A 27,920-nucleotide genomic window follows, 5' to 3' on the forward strand; every position below is an offset into this window, starting at 1 on the left:
TCGGATAAGAAATCTCCGTCAAGGCAACCTGCCACGAACCTTCCAAATCGATATGCTGGGCTAAATCCACACGGAAACTGGAACTGGTATTATTCTTAAAGACGTTGAGACTAGCGTTGGAGGGCAGGGTGATATAAAACCCCTCATCCTCTACCGTTCGGTTCATGGCGTAATGTAGCGGGCTAGGAGTAGCGATGGCCCCCTTTATCCCTCGTGAAGGTCACTGGCTCTGACCCAGCTGTTGAATTTCTCAGGCCAGTTTTTCCAACGGACAAAATCCTGTTTTACACCCCTGATACTGCGTTGTTTTAATATCTTCTCCACTTGATACATCTTGTCTTTATTCAGTTTAACTTTTTGAAGCTCCTCCGCGTAAAAGTAACCTTCAATAGCTTCTCCATCAAAATCTTTGAGTTTGTACACAGGGGGAGATCGTGCAAGCTGCTCCGGCTCCAGGTAGTATCTGTCGCTGTCTGGTGATCCAAACTGTGGTGATGTGGATGTTGCAGAAGGGCTCCCTGTATGCATCAATAGCGATGGAGAAGCATTCTCCAGATCGCGGTCAGTGATCTCCTCGCACAATGTCTTCTGGACGCTAGTTCTCATCCTGTTCCTCGTGTTGATCGGTGTATGATCTGTGCTGGAGTGTGTCCTTATAAATCTGAAGGGGGTGTGGTTATTGAGGTTGAGGAGGAGGGTGCTCAGTGGAGGGAGGTCTACACAGCCACGGTTTTCTTGACTGCTAGAATCTCACCCCAGTTCTGGCAACTGCGGAACAGCATGGAAACTCGATCCGCTATATCATTCATCTTCTCCACCCAGGCTGCATGAGGTATTGCTAACAGCGTCCTAAACACACCACAGTCAGAGTTATAACACTCAAGAACAAAAAGATCCCCCTCTTCATTCTCATTAGATTTCCGGTGGCTTGCACGGAAGAACCAACGGCCTGTAACACCTGTTTTCGATTGCCACACAGCAGTGAAAATCATCCTTGTTTTGGCCAGCTCAGCATCATCCAGAGGATTCTTCAGTCTCGGACTCTCCAGTCTCGGTCGTTTGGCTGCAGACGCTGCCGGGATTTCTTGGGGTTCTTCTTTCACTGTTAACACCTCCTCAGCTGAGCCCTTACCTCCTTCTATATGACGCGGTATCGCTAGTTTCAACACTCCCCAGTCATTGGAAGTTAGCATACCCACAGTGGTCAGAGGTCCCGGCTTCTCACCACCCTCGTCAAGCTGATACAGACAGAGGTCACCTGTTTCATACATGAACACATAGCCCCATCTTCCCCGCAGTCCATAAGGCTCCAGTGACCATTCTTCCTGTAGAGACACGGGCGGTGGTTGCTGCGTTCTGCACAGAAACACCATCCTTTTCTTGGGAGCATTTGGTATCAAGGGCTGATCTTCAAATATCGTTACCGGAGTCTCACAAATGAGAGACCGCAGAGCACACGTCCTCTCCGGTGCCTGCGTAGATTTCTCCTCTACACTCACTCTGCTTCTTGTCCTGGGCATCTTGAATCAGCTATCTTTCACCCCAAAGTCATTCTCTACACACTGACTGTCTCAGGGTTTTTATCCTTTACTCGAAACCCCTCCCCTGTCCACCAATTGGCCCTCAAACCTGGGGCCGAACAATAACCCCCACACATCTAATTATTTTCTCATCTTTACCTTACAGGGACCGGTCTTTGAAGCTGTTAAAATGTTGAACTACAACTTAACCTTTTCTATTAACCCTAACCCTTTCTCTTATTTAAACATTCAACTAATATATTTCTCACAACCTCCTGACTTTAGCTGTAATCATTCTTAACCCTAGCCATAAACACCCCCTTCCTTAGATGTCAAAGACCTCCTGAACAGATGGCTAATCTATATCAAACAAAGGTCACACGTCAAAATAGCTTGATCGATCGATAAGAGGTCAAAAGTCATATCCCCAGATGTCAGCAAACGGATGTCAAACAAAGGTCACCTGTCATATTAATTTGATTGATCGATAAGAGGTCAAGGGTCACCTGTCAAAAAGAGTTTGATCGAAGGTATCCTTTTATATCTCTTATGTTACATCAACATTACATCCTGGAAAGAAAACGGTTCAAATAAATCATTAAAAGCCCAAAATTAATAGGACATTCATACCCATGAGTGTACCACAACTGTATGTTTGCTTTTCTCTTCTTGTATGAAAAATGCTTTTTTTGCTTAATCTGTGATACACTGTTCTGTAAGTCCATAGAATCTAATGGAGGAGTATGTTGCTATGGACAGAAACAAAAAGTACAGAAATAAAACTAAATGAATGTGTGGTTAAATGGTACTTCTGACATGAATAATTGATGTTGGATATCTTTGATGGACAGATGGTTGTTTTGCATTCAGCCCTAAACATTGAAGGTAGAAAATGTACGGCTGAGCCCAGCTTGTTGGCTAATGTATGGTCTAAAAACGTTACTACGATTATTAAACTGCAGAGAGGATGTGTTGTTGTTATTGTATCAGAAGGAACACACAAGCTCATTGAAGCCAATTACAAATCCATGCCACTCTTAAACTGTGGGCTGTGCACCGTGTGCTTTGTCCTCACACTCTGATTATACCTATTAGATTGAAGGGAGGTGGTCCACAACTGTACACCCAGTGTTAATGTAGCCTCTTCTGTTTTGTTGGTTTGTTCTTTAGCAGGCTCTCTTTCTTCTAAACTTATGTTTTTTATTTATTGGTGGAATGAAATGCTCAGAAATGTATATTTTTCTTTGCACAAAAAATTGCCTGTGTTGAAACAAATGGTTATCCATCCATGATGTCTGCAATTGTTAGACAAACCCCACAGTACCATATATTTTGCATGTTCATGCACACACACACACGTGCGCCCTTGACACCTTGTATTTCTAAGTACTCCATGTAGGCTAATCTTTTGGAGTTTTTTGGCAATTTAGAATAGTAAAAAAATTAGCTCATCTAATATTTTCATGAAGTTGTAAAAATCTTTTTATATATTTTAAAAGTGTTTTTATATATATATTTTATTGTGAGTAAAATACTTGGTTATGAGCTTTGTAAATAATTGAATTATGTTTTTATTTTGCATTTATTATTTTGGAAATGGGTTTTGTTTTGAAATGAAAAGAAATATTATACTGTGTGTTAGTTATGTAGGATTTTTACATAAGCAACAGAACAAAAGTAAAATTTTTACATATTCAATTTTGGACCCTAATCTCTCATGCAGAGAGTTACAATCACGCAGTAGGCAGGAAGTAAGTTTCAAGTTGAAACTAAAGGTCTCTTTGGATTGTCAGCAAACCCTGAATGATTCCTCTCTGAAACAAACTCACTCTATTTGTAGGAAGGGGTTCACTTTGCTATTGTTAGCCCGGTTTTTTCATTGGAAGCTCAAGAACAAGCTGGAGAAATCGTTTATTAAAAAAGTATTTATTAGTGGTCACATGTAAAGTATATTGCAGCGCTGGACTCGGAGTGCCAGAGCTCCCGCAGGAAATCCGTCAGGCCGAGCCCCGTTATCCGGAAACATGTTATATTTATATTCAGCTTTATCTCACAGAAGTTGTTTTCACACTTGTCAGAATATAATTGGCCAGTTTTTGGTGACATGCTCAGGCCAGCTGCTGTCCTTGTTGTGTTCTTTGGATGTGATAAACAATGTGTGTGTATGTGTGAGTGCTGTTTTAGGCATGGATCTAATGTACCAGACCTATCTGCCCTAATAGAGATGTTTTGTCTGACCCAGTTGTTTATGTCCTTCTAAGGTCTTGGACCATTTAAGGCCATCTGTTGTGCAGTATGAGCAAAGTGGAAAAGTACCAACTAGGAACATAGGTTATTTAGGAAAATACAGAATATGAATTTATAATGTCTAAGATCAAAGCCAATTATAACAACTCCCCCTTTTGACATGATTTAATCATGTCAACTAAATGAGGTAGGACTGTTATATTCTGTATTGTGTCACACCTATTAGCGGCAGCCAACTTAGCAGGTCCCCAAACTGCAAGTGGTCAACTACCTTGAGGTGCAGCACAACCAGACAGGAGATTCTTGTTATCCCCCTTTTGATATAACTTCATTATGTAAGCTGTTCTTCTTTGCGATTATCAGCAGAAAGCAAGTTTTCATTGCATATGCATGTGTAAAATAATTGTAATGCGTTAGCTAAACCTTTCTGTATCAGGAGTGTTTATCATGATGCTGGGAACAGAACCTCTTTCCCAGAATAGTTCAACCTTCATTACTCAATTGATCATAACTCTGCAATGAGCACATTTCTTAAAAGCTATAAGTATCACGCCTTTACGTGTATGCAAGGAATAAATCAATAAATGTTTCAATATGTCTTAAAATGAGTGTGTGTATGTGGCCCCTAACCCAATCTCTGTGTAGAATCTTAGTTCATTTTGGCCCAAAACTATATGTGGTTTAAGCAGTGGCAAGACCCTGCTCACCCATAAGTACCATTACAACACATAACAATAATTAACTAAGCTACAACAATTCATAAAATATTGAAACCCAAAAAGTGCTTAAGGCAATTAACATTACCATCAGGATCGTCCACTGTTCGCAGCGAATAGGAGCGAAAAACCCGATGGCTGATATCCGGGAAAATTCTCCTATGGCCCCATTCCCCCTTGGCGACCGACCACTTAATTACCTTTCAGTGCCTAAGGTCCTGCTCCGAACAGCCGATTCACACCAATGGCAATGGACGTATGTATGAATTCCTATGATTAGTAATTGGTCTACTTAAAATCATTAAACTAAAGAGGAACATCACAAAACACAAAACAATACAGACATTTAAACATGACGTGAATATGAAGATATGACCCTGTTGAGAAATGATGAGTAATGTTAGACGTAGTGTAAAAACTGACAATTTCTTTTGAGTGAAAATTTCATGATAACATTGTGCAGAGTGGTGCAGTGCAGCTCAGTCTCTTGTGGTCCAATCCTGTCACTGCTTGGTGTTTGGTTGTCCTTCTGGCTGAACCTCAATTCAGCAGTCTGAGCTAACTGGGAAGGAGAGGTTACCAGCACTTCACTTCCACAAAGGGGTCTTTATCACCCATTTTCCCTAACTAATCTTTTTCTTTGGGACACTTCAGGAGATAATTCAGATTATTTTGTTGACAGTGGTTGAAGGTTGTGTGGTTGTTCAACCATTATCTTGGCATGATGATCGTGCCTCCCAGAATTTCAGACTGACGTCTTGTCAGTCACTTGGCTGTGAGTCCTGTAGAGATTCTGCTGCTGATGCAGTTAATTTAAGCTGTGGATGAATGTTAGCAGGAGAGAGAACCGAGCAGCACAACATTTAATTTTCACAATGTTCTATATTCAGGAATTCCCTTTTAACAGGTTTAATCCCAGTATTCATTGGTCGACCAATTAAGTTTTCATATGAACCCCAAACAAAAACAAATAAATCGAAAAAAAATAAAAAATAAAATAAAATAAAAATAAATTAAATGAAAAACAAAACAACTGGCCAGTTAATAGAAACCATGTTTTAGGACAGTACCGTAATACTCACCAACCTGCTGTACAGCATTAATGAGAAATCCACTACCATCAACTTTTTCTGTGGAAAAACTTGAAACCATTTAGAGAAAACAGCAAGACAAAGACAAAACACAAGACAACATAGAACAAAAGACAAAAGGAAGACAAAGACTCACAGAATTTTGGGAAAAACTTGAGAAGTGTTAGTAAACTATGATTAATTGTTGTGTCTCCACCCCCCCGATGAGACTTAGTCTCCTCCGTATGTTAGTTCTGCTGAACTCTTCCACTGCAGTTTCTGCTCCTGTGTTGCTGCTGCAGGACAGAAATGTTTGTGGTTAGATTTCATTTTGGGAGCAGCACAGCATCAAGAAAGCAGCCATTTCTTCTCAATGAATAACTGATTAACCTTTTTGGGATAAATATTGTCTGTCCTCTTAATTCAACTCAGAGTGCTTTTGATAAAATTTCAGCATGATCTGCTTAATTCTCACTTGTTACTTTATACTAAATTCTATTTAATTCTTACCAGTGGCTGTGTTTCGTGATGCTGAGCCATCCACAGACAGTTCAGGATCAGCATTAATTTTTAATTTTAAATTTTCTTTTTTCCATTTGAATTAGAAACACTTCATGTGGTACCAACAGTGTGACATCAGAGTTTCTTATAACATCACATGATACAATAACATATTTCCATACAAATTAGAATCACAGACAAAGGTTTATTCTATTTTTCTATTTGTCTTAATTCCTCATTTATTTATTTTTTAGATGAGCCATGTGGCCTTGTGCTGCTAACTTTTTCCTTAGCAGTGCCACAGCATCGCGCTTGTGTTGTCAGACATCAGATCTTTGGTTGGTTATTGATCACTGTTACCTTGCATGCATGCTTTGACCTAAGGGCCCAGATTCTTGATATTATTTTGTAATATTTTTCTTTGCTCGTAGCAGTTTTGGAATGTTAGCTAAATTGTTCAGGATCTTTCTTGTTTTTTCTTGACATGAATTAGACCTTTAATCGTGCAGTTCAAAGCTCTGTGCTTTACCTTACTTAGAGCAGCTCTGCCTCAGTTTATTATGTTTTACTTAATCTTTACTTCTTTCTTCCAGTATGTGTGGATGTATGTGGGTGTGTGTGTGCGTATAGATGTGCGTGTGTGTGTGTCTGTATGTGGCCTTGGGTTTCAATGTTTTGTTTTATTTTCTTCTATCTTGTGAAGCACTTTGTGTTACATTTTCTTGTATGAAAAGTGTTATGAAAATAAAGTTTGATTGATTGATTGATTGATTGATTGATTAAGTGCACCAGATTAAACAACTTGGGTCATCTCCCGTGTAATTTCTCGAATGGACCAGAGCACATGATTAAAACTGTTCTCACAGAACATTTTATTCATCCCATTCATATCCTTTTCTTTCGACCAACATGTCATGACTGAGCACAGATTGGATTGTATATATTGTTTCTCAATAAATTGCAATTGAAGTGGATTGTTGCCATTTTTCAGAGATCTTTTAGTCACCTGGTGTGGAGTGGTGGGAAGAGAGGGTGTGTCCAGATTATTGTTGTAGTTCTTTGTCACTTGAGCTTTTAATGTCTGACTTGCACACCGGAGAGGTGTGAAAATTAGTTATTGTAACCATTATTGTTTCTGCTACTGCGGTTCTACAGTCTAGTCTCCACAGTAGTGTTTTCCTTTGGTTTCATTGTCAGTGGTCCGTTCAGTCTCTGATAGAGTTTTAGTCCCCGTGGTCTAGTCTTTGTCAGTAGGTGAGGTTCCTATGTCAGTCCGGACCTCAGTTAATGTTCTTTCGGCAGGATCTTGAGCCTGAGTACAGTGATCCTTGTGGATCCAGTTACTCAGTCTATTCTCGGTCAACCATACCTTTACAGAATGTGTTGTAGCTTCTGCGTCCTGTCCATATAGGAGAGGACCAGTTAAGTTTGTTCACTTTCCTGGTCCTGTTCCTTGGTGAGTATTTATGTAACCTGTTGAGATATCCTCATCACCGTGTTATTCAGTTGTTTCACATTCACACAAGTTTCCATACTGTAGTACAACAAGGGGTGAGCCTGTTGGTGCAGTTGTAAATGGACAGGGTGTTTCCTCCCTGTCATGACCTCATGTGGGACAACATGACAACATTCATGGTGGCATTTGGAGTAAATCTTAGGCTAACACAATACGTAGAGCTTCAGCCCAGGTTAACTGTGTGTCTGCACAGACTTCTGTTCGGCCTTTTTGATGGTTCTATTTGCTCTTTTCACTAGTCCTTGTAAAGCTGGGTGAGAGACTGCACCGAGCTTATGTGTAATTCCAAACATCTTTTCTACTTCTCTTAGTTCTTCATTAGAAAAGTGAGTGAGTACCATTGTCTGATCTTATCACTTCTGGTACCCCAAATCTTGGAATAATTTCTCTTGTAAGTCATTTAATGACTTCTTTTCCTTTTTCGGTTTTAGTAGGTGTGGCTTCTACCCATCTAGAAAAGGGATCCACACATACTAGAAGATTTCGTTTACCTTCAGTCCTGTTTGCTGCTCCCATGTCAGAACAATCAATTACTATCTGCTTCCAAGGGGCATCAGGTACTGGGGAACTTGTCTAGTCCTGCTTTGAGAGATACTTTTGGAATGAACAGTTTGCAAATTTCACACGATTGCACAAAATATTTTATTGTGTCTTTTAGGTGGGGGTACCACCAGTGTTGTGAAATGAGCGCTGTTACTTTTGAGCTAGCACAGTGAGCTCTACTGTGTGCTTCTTGACATAGCAAATTTAGTAGTCCAGTTGGAGCTACTATTTTGCCTTCATGATTCCTCCAGAGTCCTGTGGAATTTTTATTTTTTTTTCCGTTCCATGCTTGCTTTTCAGATGGTTAGCAGTGAAGTTCTTTAATGTTTTCTGAGACATCTGGTTAAATGCAGTATACCTTGCTTTTGTTTTTGCTGCCTTATCTGCCACATTGTTGCCTCTCGCTACCCTCCCATCTCCCTTTTGATGTCCTCTGCACTTGACTATAGCAACTTGTTTTGGTTCAAGTATGGCATAATATAGTTCGAGTAATTGATTCAAGTGTTTAATCGGGGTGCCTGCTGAGGTCACAAAGCCTTTCCTTTTCCAGTGACACATGTCTGGTATAAAGGCATGTCTTTAACTGTAAACACTGTTTTTATTTCACTAATTTATTCAATGTTTATTGTTGGATTAATTAATATTTATCTGCAGAGTTAGAATTTGCTAATAGTATTAATATATTGTTCAGCTGTACAGCTCTCTGGTTGCTGTGGCTGTTTTTAAATGTGCCATGAAAAACAAACCTTGACTTGACTTGTTATGACTCAAACTTACTACAGCTGTCTTTAAATTTCTTTTAGAGTTTTCTTCTTCAAGAAACTCATTGGTGATATCTGACTCTCGTTGTGCCTTTTATTGCTGGGTTTTTGTTAATTTCCTAATTATCTAACTCACTTTAAACCTTTATATAAAGCATTTTGCTGCTCTGTTAAGATAACAGATCCATTGATTCATAGATCTGCTGGAGTTAAATAGTTAAATGGTTTAATGAGATTAAATATAAATACTGATGATAAATATTAACTCAGAATTGGTTAAAAGAAGCAGAGGAGAAGTATTTAGATAAGCTAAATTAAAAGTCCTGTTACTGTGATCTCTAACACAATAAAGGCTAACCTTTTAATGCTTTAAGATGGTAAGAAACTGTATGACACCTATCTGCCTGACCTTGCTGTTAAATCCTGATATTTTCTAATATGTCATATGGTCTGACTGTCCGGTCTCAGACCTGCTTCAGGTGGAAATCATAAAGTCTCAATTTGTAGAACATCTTTTGTTCAGGCAGTTTTTCAATTAAAGGATCAAAGATTTAAATGCTATGTTTGTTTGTCTGACTTTAACTTTTTAAGAGAGCTGTTAAATCTTAATTCAACAACAAACTTGTTCTAATGTTTAGTTTTAAACAGTCTGTTCTTCCTGGATTTATTTTGGACATTTTATTGCTTCTTATCTCTTCACTGTGATACTTGCATTGAAAAGCGGTTTTCAGATTGTCCATTCAATGTGGTATTTCTCCCATTCAAATTTATTTAAAAATAAATTATTGAATTGATGATAAATGCTCTAGTAAAAACTTCCATTATCATTGTAAATTTTTCGACTAAATAACTATATGTAACTCTGGTACTCTTTAAGTACAGGCCAATGATCAATCAGAATCTGTCCTCACTCTCAGGGCTGAATGGGGGAAAGAAGGAAGCAGGGTTGGGATGAGATAATCTTAGGGTGAGAGCATTTATGACAAAGCTAAGGATATCTAACCTTGTCTTTTCCAATTACACATGTCCACATGTACAGCCTAAGCTGTCCGTATAACTGGTCAGTTTTTTCTTTTGCTAAATGGCATGCTTCTGTTATTGAGCATGCGTGATGTTGGGAAGATGTGTCTCATCTTCTAGTGTAGTAGGATGTGTCCCTGGAAAAGATGACGTTGTGTCTGGCACATGCTGTGTTAGTTGTCCAGAGAATTGCGTCTGAATAGAGAATTTAACTTTAAAAATACTGACAGTCTACTGACATTATAAATTCATTTTCTGTATTTTCCTAAATAACCTATGTTCCTAGCTGGTACTTTTCCACTTTGTTCATACTGCACAACAGATGACCTTAAATGGTCCAAGACCTTAGAAGGACATAAACAACTGGGTCAGACAAAACATCTCTATTAGGGCAGATAGGTCTGGTACATTAGATCCACGCCTAAAACAGCACTCACACACACACACATTGTTTATCACATCCAAAGAACACAACAAGGACAGCAGCTGGCCTGAGCATGTCACCCAAAACTGGCCAATTATACTCTGACAAGTGTGAAAACAACTTCTGTGAGATAAAGCTGAATATAAATATGACATGTTTCCGGATAACGGGGTTCGGCCTGACGGATTTCCTGCGGGAGCTCTGGCACTCCGAGTCCAGCGCTGCAATATACTTTACTTGTGACCACTAATAAATACTTTTTTAATGAACGATTTCTCCAGCTTATTCTTGGGCTTCCAATGAAAAAACGGGCTAACATGTGCATGAGTGTAAAATGTAGGGGATGTGCGTTGTCAAGTGCAGATAACTGAAAGGGAAAAAGATTGGTTATGGTGGCTGCCACACCACCCCACGGGACACCTGCTGGAGAGAGAAGAGAGACAAAGAAGAGAAGAGACCAGAGTGAATCAACCTTGGGTTTTTGTAATCTGAGGGCACTGGGCCCTGGTGCCCCCAATCACCAAACCCAGCCCACAAACCCAAATCTCATCGGAAGACTGCTGCCTCAATAGCAGGGGTTGCCACACCCTCCCCCTTAAGACGGGGTCCCAACAGGGATCACCGCAAAACCAAAAAAACAAAACATAACTACTATGTTACCACCGTCCACATTGAAACTACGCCACACCTCTACAACCAGGTACCTAAAGAAGAAGCATTTTAAGAGGGAAACGGAAACATAGGGAAGGATGACAGGAGTTACAACATTCATAATCCCAATATTAAGTCCTGTTCAGACTATTTAGCCCACAGGGGCACGAGAAAAAAACATCTGCCATTATATTGTCCTTGCCTTTAGTCTTAATTATGGCTTTGCAAAAACAAAGTCCACCGTATCAGACGCTGGTTTGGACAGTGGAGCAAACTCAAAAAGGTCATGAGTTATGATCAGTATGTACAACTACTGGTTTCTCCCCAGTACCTACATAAACCTCAAAATGCTGCAGCACCAGCGCTTCCTTTTGGTGGAAGCTGCCATAGAGATGGAGGTACAGCTGGAAGGAGGAAGTCTGTTGGTGAGAGCTGCTGCAGAGTTGGAGATGCAGCTTGGTGGAGGAGGAGGCTTGGTGATGCGAGTTGTTATTGAGGTGGAAGTATAGCTGGGCAGTGGAAGCAGTATAGGAAGCAGCTGAAGTGGTGGAGGTGGAGGGAGCAGCAGCAGATGTGTAAAAAGCCACACTATCAAACCTGTTGAAATGTTGGTTGAAAGTATTGGCTCTGTCCACGTCACCTCCCACAGACTGAGAGTTCTCCAGTCTGTATCCAGTGATGGGCCTCATGCCTCTCCACACCTCCTTGGTGTGATTGTTCTCCAGTTGTTTCTCTACCTTTTTCTTGTTCTCCACCTTAGCTTGACGTAGTGTATTTGTAAGCTCCCGTTGTATACTCCTCCACTAGATGAACACTATTAAGTCTAATTTTTGCCCACCTGAATAGCTTTAAACAGCATTTGATTTTGCTGTTGTGTGAAGTCATATAACAAAACCCTGTTTGCTTACTTACTCTTTCTGAAGTGTTGGTAAATGCATTTGGGCTGCATGTTACTAAATTATCTCTTTTTTTATTTCAACAATAAAGGGGATATGTTAAAACAAAGAAAGTAACATTAGCAAGGAGTATAAATGACCAGGGGTCTGAAGACAATGGTTGGAAGAAATATGGTGAAAGCAGTAAAGATGGACAGTGTTTGAAACATTAGAATGGAAAGAAACTGGTCTGAGTACAACCTTGCTCTGATAAGTTCACATTGATGAATTTTGGTGAGACTTTTGCCCAGAAATACAGTGGCCAGCTGCTCTAAAATAGTCCCTTCAACCTTTTTTTAAAAAAAAAAAAAAGAAAAAGAAAAACAACACGTGACAATTTTCTTTAAGGTTCACTGGAAATGATTAATATAAATACAAAAAACAATTAAAGCATTTCTGGAAATTCTACTGCTGTCTTTGGGTCTGTCTTCTACTGCTGTCTTTGGGTCAACAAAAGTATATTGTTGTCTATTAAATAAAACTTATATATTCTTTTTGGGAATTATGGGCCCTGTGTTCTCTGGGCTTAAAAGAAGAGGAATAGTTGGCCTCAGTACACAGCACAAAGCTCTAAAGCTAGCATCTATATGCATCATCACTCATGCATTACACATCATGAAACTGGTGTTGCCTTACCTAAGTAAGAAAGTGTTTGGAGTCGATGATGCCATCATCTACCAGCTTCAGCAGTTCCATTCTCATCTGGACAAAACAGGCAGCAATGTGAGGATCATGTTCTCCATCGTGTTTAATACAGTTCAGCTTACATTGTTATGTGAATTGTATTAAAAGCCAATTTGTTTCTAACATACAAAAATAATACAACAGAAATCAGTACACCTATAATTATAGAGATTGAAATGTCATCAATTTAATTCTTCATGAGTCAACCTTTATTTTCATCCAGTGTATATGAAAGTTCAGAATAAAGAAGCTTATGACATACTGATGGGGTAGAATTAGCAAGTTCCATAAGCTTGAGTTTGTAAACCAAATCTGTTTCTTCAAGCAAATCCAGAGATCTCCCCTATCACAGAGTATACTCACACGAACACACTCTAGGTAAACATGCATAAAGAAAATCTACCATGTAGGTAGAAAGGTATATAAAACAGTAAAATTAATTTTTCTACAAGACTGAACAAAATCATGTCAGCCAGTATTTTGGTATATTTATAGGCATTTATATTGCCATCTGTCATCTCCCCCAAAACCTCTGCACTCATGAAGTTGTATCATCACACTCTCACTCTGAGCTTCCCTGTCAGAAATCTGCATCACTTGGTGATCCCAGCCACATTAATGCTAAATACAGGCCTCTTTTCATGTTCTTTAGCAAAGCTTATCTTGCTGTTTTATCTAGAACAAGAATAGGATTTTTCTGTACAGCATCTATCCATCCATTGATTTTTAGATAGTCACCACACTTTTTGTATCATTTTTCATCTCTGTAATAAGATTTTTAAAAATTTCTTTGATTATTTTCCATTGGGAGTGATCATGTTAACACTCTTCATAGGTCCAGTGCTGGGAAAGTTATAGATCTAGATTTATAAATTTTGTGTACACTAATAAAACTAGGTACACATTGCTTCCTATACAAAAGTTTAAACATTTTATTGTTAAGTCAAAGTGGGGGGAAAAAAATCACTGACCTTCCTTAGTAATATAATCATTTTTTTTTCTGATTTTATTTCTTCATTTCTTTCATTACTCATTGATAGATAGACAGACACTTGTCACTGCACATAAAAAACATAGTTTTGCATTCCCATACCAGCAGTATAGCAAGTGAAGATACATAGATATGAATTAGTATTCACAGTATGAATACTAATTCAGTATGTATGCACATCTCAAAAAGTCCTCAGACTGTATGAATGTGTTCAAGTGGTGTCCACAGCTGTCCAGATCAAATTCAAGTCACTGACACTTGCCATACATAGTGACTGCAGGGTCTGCATCCAGCGATCTAAACTAAGTCATACAGGGTTCTTTCTTCTCAACCACCCTGTTCCTGCCATGAACATAGTCCAGTACTGACATCCCTACACATAAATTGGTCTCAATCCAGGCTGTACACATTTGCGGATCCACAAGCTATCAAGTGCTATCAGAGCAGCACCTCCCTAATTTCACAACTCTCTTGGGGACTCATTTCCTCAGAGAACACCTCCTCTCCTAACACATACAAACTCCTCTTACTTGCACCTTTGTATTTGTACTCACCGTTTTTTTACTGCACTGTAGCTTGACTGTTATTTCTTCACTTGTAAGCCACTTTGGTCAAAGTTTCGAATAAATGACTTAATGTAGATTTATTTAGTGTCTGTGGTATAAATAACCAAAGCCATAATGGTCATGTGTGTGCCTGCCATGACATTAACTGAAGACCTTACTAATGTGACCTTAAGAAGAGAAAAAGTAGGGATACATTGTATGGATTTTCTGGCACATGATGATAGTTGGCAAATGCACTACTTTTGGCTTCTTCTTTTTGTGTCATGTGAGAAACTTGGTCTTGCTTTAAAATGGCTCAGAGACCACCAAATAAAACACATTCCATTTTCTTCACTTATGAGTGTCTCAATTTCGATCATATTTCTTCTTGGCTGTTACTTTCATTATCATCCCTCCAGTATTTAGTTGTGGTGCAAACAATGCTTTTACATGCTTATTGGGGAAATGTCTGCATTCATTCATGACTAAAAATTGGAATTGAAATGATGCTTCTGCACAATTTCACTGTGATTTATAAAATGGAATTATATGTACTAGTAGCTTTGAGTATATATTATTATTTTTTGCCTTGGAGTGTTAATTATGAACAGTTTTATCCCTCTGTCCACTGGTGATCATAGGTCATTGTATCACCATGTCAATGTAATCAGGCTGGGGAAAAATTACAGGTGTACTTAGGTTTGGTTGTGTTGTGTAGTCACAAATCAGGAATAGCATTGACTGAGGTATCCAGATCTGTAGATGACATCCTAAAACTGTACTCGTCTGCAAACACAGAAACAAATATCCATTTTCATTTATGACTGCAGCAGTCTATAGGAGCTGCTCATGTCAGTATAGTATTGTGAAAACAGCAGGCATAGCCACTGACACAGGTGCAGCTTATTTATTCTTATAACAAAGGACATATAAGGAAGAACCCGATTATCTCAGTTTAAATATTTAAATACGCTCTTGGTGTCAGATCTAATAAAGTTTGTTTATTTGTTTGAGATTTGTTTTTATGACAGTGATGTTACATTCTAAAAAAATTACACTGGCTCAACTTAAAAAAAAATTGTTGTAACAATTTGCATTTATCTTTTTAAGTAATTATGGGTGCCAATGCCAAAGGCAGGGCACACATATTACTATTGTGCATACTTATTATTCTCCCGCTTCCGTCATGTTTTTCGGCGCGCTACTCCTCCCGCAGCGAAGGTCCGACTAAAATAAAAAACACATCGCTGCGTGCGCGCCGATGGGCAGAAGTGTGCTTGTATTTATCTCTCTCATTACTCGAAAGGAAAAGCGGATAAATGGGAAAAAGCGGGCAAATTGTCAATGGGAAAATGAATGGAGAAGGGCTAAACGAGGCAGTTTTGGGCTCTTCGAGCTCTTCGAGCCCAAAACTGCCTCCCCTTGGAGGCCTCTGAACTCAGCCATACAAGGTCACACACACATCATTCAAAGTTTGTGTGTGACAGGAAAGACTCAGCTTTAACTGTGGTAAACGGCTTGTTAATAGCTTATACGGCTTTGACACAACGGCAGTTTACGTTTTAGGTGTCCAGAGGAGGTCGTCTCATGTCGGTTACACTGTAACTCTCACTCTAAAAATCTTAAAAAAAATAATTTCTCGAACAAATTCCTCTCACGTCCAAAATATCTACCTGATCTGGATGAATTATATATCAAAACGTAGGTAAACGTAGGCCTTATGTGTTCTATTACATGTCATATATTGTAAACAAAAATAAATAAATGAAAAAAAAAAAAAAAAAAAACGTAGGTATTTTAGTTCTCTTTCACCCAATGTGACTGTCATTGAGCTGGGCCTCACAGATTTCTCACAAATCCCCTCTGAGCGCAGAGAGGGAACATTCCATCCCATTATAAAACGGCCGAGCCCTGAAATCAGTCGGAAAACTCATTTGAAAACTGCCATAATAAAGGAGCCACGGGGGGTAGAATAATACAAATTACACCGCTGGCTTCCCCCGTCCCTTCTGGCGCTCACGGTGAAAGAATTATTCGGATCCTATTTCTACTTTTCGAACAGCGACCGTTTGTTCCAGACTTGTGCCTCAATATGAAAACCCCATGATTTTAAGGGGACAAAGTGAGGTGCAGATTTGACAGTTGACATTTGGCAGTCACAGTTGTTGCCCATAGCAACTAATGCTGACCACACCCAAGATGGCTGCCCTGTTCTATCACAGCTGATGAAGCCAGAGCCAAGATGGCGGATGAGGGCAGAGCCAAGATAGCTGATGATGGCAGAGCCAAGATGGCTGATGAGGGCAGAGTAAACATAGCAGCAGAAGGGCAGCAGCAGGGCAGCAGAAGGGCAGGAACAGGGCAGCAGCAGGGCAGGAGCAGGGCAGCAGAAGGGCAGGAGCAGGGCAGCAGAAGGGCAGCAGCAGGGCAGCAGCAGGGCAGCAGAAGGGCAGGAGCAGGGCAGCAGCAGGGCAGCAGCAGGGCAGCAGAAGGGCAGCAGCAGGGCAGCAGAAGGGCAGCAGCAGGGCAGCAGAAGGGCAGCAGCAGGGCAGCAGCAGGGCAGCAGCAGGGCAGCCAACATGGTTAAACAGCTTCATGCCAGCTGCTCATGAGACAAATGCGCGCGATAGCGCGCACTCACTCATAAATTTCCATTAATCTGAACAGATTAACAGGTTCATGCCAGCTGGTGACGAGACAAATGCGCGCAATAGCGCACACTAACTCATAAATTTCCATTTTTCAGAACAGATTAACAGGTTCATGCCAGCCACTGATGAGACAAATGCGCGCGATAGCGCGCATTCACTCATATGTTTTCCATTATTCTGAACAGATCAACCGGGCCTTATGTGTATAAAGCAGGCAGATTTCACCAGAACATGCCAGAATCTCATATTTCAGACTGGATTATGATCATATAATGGTGGACCTTCAATTTGACCTTCAACTCTCAGCACATTAACTCATATGTCTCTGTGTGGATGGGCAGCACCATCAAAATTTCTTCAGAAATTTTCTAGTTCCAACTAAGCCATTATTGAGTATTTCCCATGAGACTTTTATAGCTAGACTAACTCAATTAGTTTAGTAAGACCAACATGATTTATTTTGTCCTCTACAAGCTTAATTATGTTGAACCGACTAAATTTTATATCAAAGTTTTAGTGTTAATAAGTGGTCAAATTACTCTATTTAAGCTCCTATAACTCCTTTATTTTACTTTGCTTCTACTCAGAAAAGTCCATGCAAATTGTTACCTCCATTTCATTGAGTATAAGTAACTTATTTCACTTAAGTCAGAATAAATTAGACATGGCAATTCCAGTTTTGCTGTCAAAATGTATTTATTGTAACCAACTGTTGCTGGTGCAGTCTGGCAGCATAAAATGGCCTTGGTCACATTCTCTGCTTTAATACATGCACACTTGATGGGAAGCTGCACTAACTTAATATTCTAATACATTATTAAGTTTAATTAACTTAATACTTTTCCTTGTTAAGTGAAGGCAGACATGCTTATCCAAAATCAATTTATTTCTAAGTTAAGACATCTTTCTTCATTTTGAATTTTGATCAACTTCTTGAAATAAGTTATCAACTTAATAAAAGAATAGACATGAAACAAATAGCATTTTTTTATGCTGAAAAAGCTCATGCTTTTAAGTCATACTAACTAACATCCTGAATCCTTTCTGTGTACATATCACAACTGTAGGGGTAGCCAAAGAGCTCATTTTAAAACTATTTGACATTCAGAGATATGAAGCGCTCTTTTTCAGTTGTATTCTGTATCTCAACTAATTTGTATTGAAATTAAAGTAACTTTCAGCAATAAATACAGGACTTTCTATATCTTTCAATATTGGACAAAATCTTTCCTCTATCATTGGACAGAAGATGTTGCATTCAAAAGGACAGAATCCTCTTTTACAATCAAAAATAGTCATGTCAGAATTTTATGCAGCAAAAATTCTGAAAAACATTCAAATACAGCACACAGGTATATTTTCTCTTGGTCACAGTCCTCAAGTTTGCCCTTGACTTCAAATACATTGCCATGGGTTTTGTTAAACTATCACTTTTGTCATATCTCAGATAGCTCTCAAAATGCTGACTGTAATTAGTTCCAAGATTAATCTGCGGCAGCATGCTCAAATGTGGCCTTGTCCCATAGCACTCGCAAAATAAAGGCTTGCATGGATAATCAAATAATAGGTGAATATCAGTGAAAGGACTAAATCACTGTAGTCCCCACCTCCCCTATGTAATTATTTCCTATTCACATTAATTATAACTAACAGATTACTCTAATGACTTTTGGAGAAGGCTTTGCAAACAATCTATGCTTTTTAAAATGGAGTCACAACACTTGACACCTTTGGGGCTCTTCTGATTAGAAATGGTACTGATGTAAATAGCATATTTAGCATCGGAATAGTGCCAGCAGGCCTGAGTAAGACATTTTAGCCTTTATAGCTAAGTGGGCATTTGAATCAAACAGCTGTCTTGATAAGGAAATCTTTATTATTTTCTTTATCTACATATGGAGATGTATTTAATGTTTTCCAATTCATTAAAATCAAATAAATGTCAAAAAACAAACAAACAACTGTGACTCACATGTCTGACTTATCTTTTTGTTGTGTAATACTCACAGTTAAGAATAAGATTTTCACTTTTGTAAGGCATAGGCCTTTAGCAATTAAAACTAAGTAAGATTTTTATGGAATTTTCTGGAATGGAATTGAAGACAGACCATAAAAATGCCGTATACAAATGGCGCAAAATAGTTTTTAAATCTATAAAAATTTAATAAGAGGAAATGGTTGCATCCCAGTCCAAAGTTCTGAGACTAATCTCCTCCCCAAAATGCACCCATGTGACATTTGTTCATCCAGGCTGATTGAGCCAATAATGACATTAAAAGAATATGCAACATTTATTGGTTGTGAAAGCAACTGCATCTGAAGGGTAAAAATGGTGTACATGTTGGTATGGTTGCCTTGTAATGGTTGTTTTCTTTTGAAGGTGGTGGTCAACTTGTAAAAAGAATGTATTTTAGTCCATACCTTTTGTCCTACCTTAAACAAGTGTTCTTGTAAAGTGTTATTGTATAACTTCAATCTCATGGGAAAGTGCAGTATTTAGTTGTTACATCCACCCCTTCCATCACCCCTTTCTGCTTTTGAGGACTTTAAGTCTTAAAATATTAAATTAAATGGGAAAATGCTCATATTATTTGGATTTATCTTCTGCAGCTAGTAGGGAGCAGTACTTTAGTGGAAGTCCTTATGAGCTGTATTGAGGGAGTATGTATGAACAAACAACCTAGAAGTTCTACAATAGCTGCTATACTACATTCTTCTCCTTCCATTTCTGGTCTCTATTTACTACAGGTCAACACATTAAACCTAAAAAAGTTATTAATTTTATTTTGGTTTGCCTACTGCAGTTTGTACAGACAAGTTAAACTGAATATCTGAATATGTTTTGCTGAAAAGATTTAGAATATATAGTTGTGTTTGATTCTTCTTAACAGCATCGAAACAGTAAGTTATAAAATTAGATAATTATCAAACATATGGAGAGGGAACAAATGAGATCATCTTACCGCTAACATGAACCCTTAGTTGTTTATCAATGACACAGTCTTAGAAAGTTGTTGAAACTGACATGAAACGTAATTATGAACATAATTATATTTGTGTACTTTGACACAAAAATTACTTCATATTGTTACTTAGAAAACTTCAAAAACAGGTCAGAGACATGGGGAGTGGTTTGACGGTGGGATTATACATCCAACTGTCAGCTAGGGAACCAGCATTTTGTCTTCCAGCTTGTTTTGAACTTTCAACATTTACCTTTTTTTTAAAAATCAATTTTATACATAATTCATGTCTAAAAGGACAGAAACAATGATCTTTTTAATTTGTACCTATTTTACAGTATACCTTCAGAGTTTTTTGTATTATGTGGTATATTTGAGTGTTCACCTTATTAAAGCAAGGATATTAATACATTATTTTGGATATTTTGTTTTATGAAACAAAATTTAGCACATTCTGGCCTCTTACAAACTACTCATAACATGTACAAGAGTAAAATTAAACACTATCTATAGATTTTCTGTTACAATGAGTCCACTGAACTACAATCAGTGAAGTGATGTAGGTCTTTACCAAGTCATCTGATTCATCCCATGTTTACTCTGGTACTGGCACAAACCATTAAAGATGGTATTATGAAATAGTTCAGAGGAACACAGTAAATGTTGATTTCAGCTCATTTTGTAGTTTCTGACCAACACACATCCATATTCTGTAAATAGTCCAGACATAATTTTAAAATATCTCTCTTAACAACTTCCACAACAATCATTGTACACTTGGAAAACACACTGCGTTTGGACACAGTAAACATCTAACAAGTGGTGTGGAAAATGTAATTCCATTTCTCAATTAGTCTTTCGATGGAAAGAGATCACTTTGTACACACTGTATTGGTTCTTTGGGATCTCTGACAAAGATAAATAGAGAGCCATGGGGCATCTTTGGCTGTGTATTTGCTTCAGATGGCAAAACAAATCAAATGACTATAATGTCAAGACAAGGGTAAATGAATAAAACTTCATTTTTGTTCAAGTGTATGTAAGCCATGATTACAGTACTTGTCAATATAGGCAAGTCAAATTGTATGGTCTATACATGTGTCTCTTATGCTGCATCACGTATAGGCTTCCATGATATTCTTTTGTGATTTATTGCACTGTTGTTTGTATAATTGTATAATCAGAGGTTTTTTGCTGCAAAATCCATCTCTTCACAGCATATGTGTGATTCCCTTTGAATAATTTCATAATTAACTTTTGCAGGATGTCCAAAGAAATGGAAAAGGTATTCCTGCAGGAAGATGGCCGAGCCTACTGAGTCTAACGTGTCCACGCAGTAGTGGTAGCGGCAGTGGCAGTGAACTGTCCCTGTCCAGTGCTTGTAGTGAATACTCCAGTGGCTCCCATACTTGGGCAGAGGGACGTGGCTTCTCAAAGCAGGTGGATTTAATTTGTCTTGTATTCATATTCATTTTGTAAAAAAAAAAAATCATATTGTATAAATGCAATTTCAATGATTGAAAATATTTTGTTATGCACAGTCTGCCACAAGCCGGGACAAAAGGATGAGTACAGGCTCTGTATCCACCAATCATTCATCACCCATTGAGCAAACAAACCTGGGATGGAAGGAGGGCCATATCTTAAAAGGCTTAAAGCGTCTTCAAATGCACAGCTCAAAAGAGGCATCCTCAATTGCATCTGTACCACACTGCAAAGACTGTATGACCTCAAATGAAGGTATATATTCTCTTGGTATCAAGTGTGGCCAGAAAGAGACTGCAGCAAAGACAATAACCCTTACAAGTAAACCATTAAAGGTTGAGGAGGGGGTTGCCATCCTAGACTCTGATGATCCTGATGAGGATTCACTGAAATTATGTAATGGAAAATCCAGGGAACAACCAACCAAGGAATGTCATCGTTTAGACAAACTAGATGTTATTAGGGATGATGACAAAAATTGTCCCAGAGAAAATTCAGTTTTTTTCCCTTCAACTGACTCTGACAACTTCTTATTTTTGGAGGGCCCCACAGTCAAACCTTGTTTGAGCCCAACTGATAGTTTTACACATCTAGAAGAAATTAACAAGGACTCCCTAGAAAAACACAAATCATCAGACTTAAAGTTCAGTGACAGAAACAATAACCAGGAACGATCTACTGACCGCAAATCTAGACTTGATCATAACAAAAGACAAGAGGGCAGAATTTCAATCAAGCCAGTGGAAACAGGGATAAATGATGCAAGTTCATCTATTCAGCATACTGCAACAAAAGCCCTGAGCTGCATGAATGAAGCCAGACAGCGCAGCTCCTCAATGGAGGTTCAACACAGTAGGGATCAGGCCAGTCAAGCTAGAAGTGATAGCAAGGAATCTCCTCAGAGGAAACCCAAACCTGAGCTCTGTGAGTCAGCAAGAAAAGCTTTTATTTTGCGAAGCAAGAGTGCAGATGGAGGACAAGAACAGCTCAAGCATACACATTCTCCTCTACATCAAAAGCTTATTAAAGGTCAAAGGTCCAAAGGACAATCAAACACAAACCCTTCAGGACACGGTGCTCCTAGCAAAAGGACAAATCTCAATAAAACACATGGTTCAGGCAAAGTCACATCATCTAAAGCTGAGAAAGATGAGGCTATTATAGTTTCAACAAGTTCCAAGTCTCTTGAGAATTTTCAACAGAGTTCTCTTCTTGCTTCTCCTGTGAAACATTCAAAGATACTTAAATTTCCAGGCATGAACGAATGCTCAAAGAGTCCCAATAAATCATCCTTGCAGATCACTCTCTCAAGCAGTGATTCTGGGGAGGATAGCATATATAACAACTTACCCTGCTCGCCACGAAAACAGCGACGCCAAGACCAGCACTATGATATTTCTCAAGCAAACCGTAGGTCCCCATCCCCGCCACCACCACCAGGTCGAACTACATCTCTGCTCCTTAGACACTCTGGCAGCTTACCCAAAGATCAAAAATCGGCCAGTCAAGCTCAGAGCTCCACAACATGGAAGCCAATGTCAACTACAGCCAAGACCCTGTCAAATGATTACTCTTCTGTTTTACAGTCTAAGCAATCCAACATGATAAATGACTATTCACATGCAGCCTCACAAGTTGGTGCTGAAGGCAAGGATGTCCCTGACAAAATCTACCATAGCCATTCATCAAAGATACCACCTGTTCCAAATAAAATTTCACAAGCTTCTGAGTCAGTCCAGATATCTATGGACAGAACTGACACATGCTTTGAAGAAAATGGAGCTCGCTCTTTGTTGTCAAGTCAGAGCATCCTGCAAAGATCCCAACAGAGCATCAGTGAACCAAAACTTTCAGAAGTCTTGCCAACAGCGGTTTATTACTGTGGGATTGCCAATAGTCCTCAGATTTCCACCACAAGAGCTGTAAAAAGGACTCTTCCTGTAAGTGCTAAATCTCATGAAGCAATTGCTGGACAGGACACAAGTACATTCCTCATTTTTGGAAGGCAAAGCAAAGATGATGCAAAAAGTGCTCAGACTTTTATATGTGATCCCCAAATGACACATGAATGTGATGCACAGGACAAAGCCTGCAGAAAGATTGAGACCCGCTGTAATTCTTTGGATTCTGAACCTGTTCGACCTGTTGCATCAGATAGTGGTGTGATTTTAGATTGGGGATTTGATGAGGAGGGTTGGCTGTTTAAACGGTCTGTGTCTGTGTCTACAAGACCACTTCTAAAACCAGTAATGGGCATGAATGGAGCCAAAGCTCGTAGCCAGAGCTTTGGCGCACGCTACATGGACAGACCAAGCTTCAACAGATCTGGAAAGGTCCGCACCCAGATCAAAACACACTCGGGGAGCTCCTTGAATTCTCTTGGTGATGTCCTCCCTGGTACTATGAGTTGCTCTAGTAGCTACCATTGTCCAGTTAATCGATCCCTTTTAAACAATTTCTTGATTGAAGAGGGTCTGACAGTTCCCTCAAATTTAGGGTCCTCCAGTGAAAGACTTCAAAGTCTCAAACTCCAGCGAGAACAGGCTAGGCGGCTTCAAATTGAGCAACAATTTTCTAGTGCTTTTGGGGAGCCAGTCTCTGAGGAACCAGAGAGACAAAGCACTATAACCACAATTGAAGAGAAGGTGATGCTTGGAATTGAGGAGAACTTGCACAAGTCTCAGGAACAGGAGCGAACGAATGAAGTGAAGCAAAAGTCTGGCTCAAGCATAGCAAATTGGTTTGGCTTTCGTAAAAGTAAACTTCCCGCTCCAAGCAGCAAGAAGACTGATCCACCAAAAGTCAAGGAAGACAAGCGAGAGCAAAAGATGACATCACTTTTGGGAGGAAAAAATTCAAAGTCTGACAAAAAGAGAGACAGAAGAAAAAGTGATGGAAAAGACTGGTAAGAAATGAATCAGTCTTTTAAGTTTTGTGCATTCAATACAATAACGCTTCTTTTGAGATGGAGCAACTACTGCTTGATACAATTAATTTATTTATAGATTTCCTTTCTCAGGTGGCTTTTTTTTTTATCAAATTGTCTTAGGCTCATTTATCTTTAGTGCTGTGATGTGTTCAGACACATTTCAGACAAAGGATCACAGCCAAGTTTCAATAGATAGAAGAGTAATTTATCAACTGAATCTCCCTGGGTGTCTTGAGTCAATATCACAAAATTGCAGTATGTAGTTTGTTGACAAACTGTTTTCTTGTAGCCCTGTGGGAAGAAGAGAGTCTCACGATGCAGTGCGGGCATGCATCTCAATGCCTTGCCCCGGAATGTCCTTGAGTGAGATACAAGGACACACTAACATCATAGCGGACCCAAAGGTAAATTATTTTATTGGCATTAGGACAGTTTTATTTTAAATCATGAAATCACACAATCTGCACAAGGAAGGCAGTTTTTAAATCCCAAATTACAAATAGGAATAGACAATAAATTTACTAATTATCAAGACAATGGCAATTGGTGATGGTAGGACTGTGTTGCTTCAGGTGTTATCCCTTCATACATTCACATTATGAAGTAATCTGCAAATATCTGCCTGCAATGCTGTCCCTGCCCACTATAAAATGTTACTGGGTGGCTTACCATTGAACTCTGAGCCAAATCATACTATCCCTTAGTCATTGCTTCTTTTATCACCAACTTTGATGTTAGGTCATGAAATATATATTTGTGTTTACAATGTACCTCTGTCAAGATGGAAATGAGTAGATTGTTTGAACTGTTGTTCAAAAAGTGTTTCTGACACTTCAAATTAAATCATTTGAATAGTCAGATACAGAAATTAATCAAAAGGTGTCAGCTGAGGTGGTTCGAACATCTGGCTAGGATGCCTCCTGGTCGCCTACCTTTGGAGGTTTTCTGGGCATGTCCTACTGGGAGGAGGCCCCGGGGTAGACCCAGGACTTACAGACAGGGATTATATATCCCTTCTGGCCTGGGAACGCCCAGGACAAGCTGGAGAGTTTCGCTTGGGAGGGGGATGTCTTGATTTCTCTCCTGGACCTGTTGCCTCCGCCACCTGACCTTGAATAAGTGGACAAAAATTAATGGATGGAGATACAGAACTTGTAAATTGAGATCTTGCAACATTATGATTACTTGGCCAATATTAGAAAGGTCCTCCTGGCTGCAATAAAGGTTTGACCAGTCAGGGCACTGACAAAGAAGATCTGAGGGTGTCCTAGAGTGCCTTGTACCATGATGTTAGTAACATATATTATCATATTATCTGGACCATATGGGTTGTGGTGTGAGGTCATTGTGGAATTGGCTTGCTTCCCACAGACTCCATCAGACTGGGATCTGATTTGGAGGCAGAATGAACAAGTATAACGAAATGAGCAATGTTACTCATTTTACCTGTCAGTGTTTGCAACATTATGGCTGATCAATGCTTTATCCTAGATTAGTTTAGATAATTATTTAAGTTCAAACCCTTTAAAACTGTGTGCCTTTATGTGCCCATGAAGTACTGCATGACGAAGACCTTTCCAAAGCCTCAAGTTTGTTCAAGCATCTGTCATAAATCCTTCACAAGAAAGGATGTTAACAGCATGATGTTAATGAAGAGAACATAGGCTGAAAAAGAGCTGGGGGGCAAAAAAAACATGTTTTGGTCCTTGTGATTTTCATTATGAAGGTTGGCTGTTCATTGTCAGCAAGATCTCTACAGGGACTAGTATTGACATTGTTAAAAGCAAGAAGCAGTCAGCTGGACCGTTGCAATGCACAACAATGAAAGATTATGATGTTAACCTGTTTTCATGTTCTTTTACAAAAATGCATAGGTACCAATGATGAACCGAAGAGCTGATGGTGAAAATGGATCCACAGCGAAGAGTCCCACCCAGGATGCAGTAACAGGTCAGATTTTTTTTTATTCTCTGCTGTGTTACAGCTACCACAAAAACGTATGGATTCCTCTTGAACATCAAAGTACCTACAAAATTAAGAATCAGTTGGCACAGGATCAATGTTAGCTGTGCCTTTGTAAGCATCACAGCATTAAGGTTTTATCTGTGCTTACCATTTTACAGTTTGCAGACAGAAGTGAAGACCAAATATAACAGATATGTGTAAGTCTTGAACATGATAAACATGCAATAAGCAGTCAACAAACATGCAAGATGCAAAGTTTTGTCAGTGTGTGCTTTTTCTCCATCATATTTCTGTTTATTTAAGTTGTTCAACCTCTGTATCTTTTTACTGTGGTATGTGGCAGTTTGCATCAGGTTAAAAATTAATCATTTCATGAGAAGTCTATATCATGTGTGAAATGCTGTATAGAGGATATTGAATGTAGGCTTGACCCCTCATCTTCACACATTAGTGCACTGAAAATCTTGCATGGAAAGGCTCACTCAGTTATAATAAAACAATTCACTCATCTGGGGTTCCAAGCTCCCCCCTGGCCATGCTTAGTGTTGTGATCCATGGTAAAGGTGTGAAATTACGACCTAAAGGCGAACCAGCCTGAGAAAGAACTAAGGAGAACCAAAAGTCTTTTTTGACCTCACAGAATGAAAGCGCTGCTCCGCAATCTAGGGCTGCATGGTGGTGTGGTGGTTAGCACTGTTGCCTAACAGCAAGAGGGTTCCAGGTTCCTTTCTGTGTGGAGTTTGCATGTTCTCCCTGTGTATTCTTCCTCCCACTGTCCAAAAACATGCATCTTAGGTTAATTGGTATCTCTAAAATTGTCCCTAGGAGTGAATGAGTGTGTGTGTGGTTGTTTGTCTCTGTGTGGCCCTGTGATGGACTGGCAACCTGTCCAGGGTGTACCCCGCCTCCCGCCCAATGCCAGACTGAAAACCAAGTATGAAATCAACAACAAATTGGCAACTGATGAGAACAACTCAGGAGTGACAGGATATAATTAACTAATTGGAAACACATGTGCAGCCAGGGAAAACTAAAAGAGGAGTAATAGGAAACTGACTTTCAAAATGAAAAAGGGAATGGGAAAGTAAACAAAACTCTGAAGAGAACACATACAGTAAATAACTAAACAGAACAGAAAACAAACTAGAATAACACAGCACTGAGGACAAACACTGGTGAACCTGGGAAGCTAGAATAGGCTAATACAAACAAAGAATAATTCAAATCCAAACAAATAATACTAAGAGCACAAACAAGAAATAATTAAAATAAAAAATAGAAAAATAATATCTGTCCATTCATTTTCTATACCTACTTATTCCAATTCAGGCATGGAAACCCAAAGTCACAAAATAACACAGAAAAAACCCAAGCAGCTTTGTAGGAGTAGTGGATAATAATAATAATAAATTTGGTTGCTTTTGGTACTACTGCTGCAGCCCAAGCCAGATCTCTCCCTACATAGTTTTGTTGCTATATTATGATACTCTTAGGAGTGAGAGCTGCTGGGCCCTGAAATCTAAACCCTAAATTTTTTGATGAGTAACACAACTACTGTAGATTAACACTGTTTGTGTTACAGGTAGTGGCAAAGAGTAGTTAGACTGTCACTGAAGGTGCATTTTGCCTATACTTAGACCCCAATACATTATCCACTGCAGTTTCTTTCAGCAGAATGCAAAATTTTCTAAATTTCCGCTCAAACTTTGTTATTATAAATGTTATGAACAGTAATAAGACCCCTGAATTCAAAAATCAGTAAAGTTAAAGCTGAAACATTCTCTGCAATACTTCAACCAAGCA

The 27,920-nt window shown here is 39.1% G+C and overlaps 1 protein-coding gene across 1 annotated transcript in view; it reads left to right on the forward strand.

Annotated features, from left to right (window-relative positions):
* LOC140319020 (nck-associated protein 5-like) overlaps positions 1-27,920 on the forward strand; it is an 84,827-nt gene that overhangs the window by 43,431 nt on the left and 13,476 nt on the right. Inside the window, exons 8-11 of the mRNA XM_072396534.1 lie at positions 21,002-21,178; positions 21,280-24,128; positions 24,442-24,556; positions 26,027-26,102. Coding sequence (XP_072252635.1) covers positions 21,002-21,178; positions 21,280-24,128; positions 24,442-24,556; positions 26,027-26,102 — 3,217 coding nt within the window. The remainder of the gene's footprint in view (positions 1-21,001; positions 21,179-21,279; positions 24,129-24,441; positions 24,557-26,026; positions 26,103-27,920) is intronic.

Source organism: Leuresthes tenuis, unplaced genomic scaffold (assembly GCF_036924035.1).
Source record: "Leuresthes tenuis unplaced genomic scaffold, fLeuTen1.0.hap1 SCAF_12, whole genome shotgun sequence".
Classification (NCBI taxonomy): Eukaryota; Metazoa; Chordata; class Actinopteri; order Atheriniformes; family Atherinopsidae; genus Leuresthes; species Leuresthes tenuis.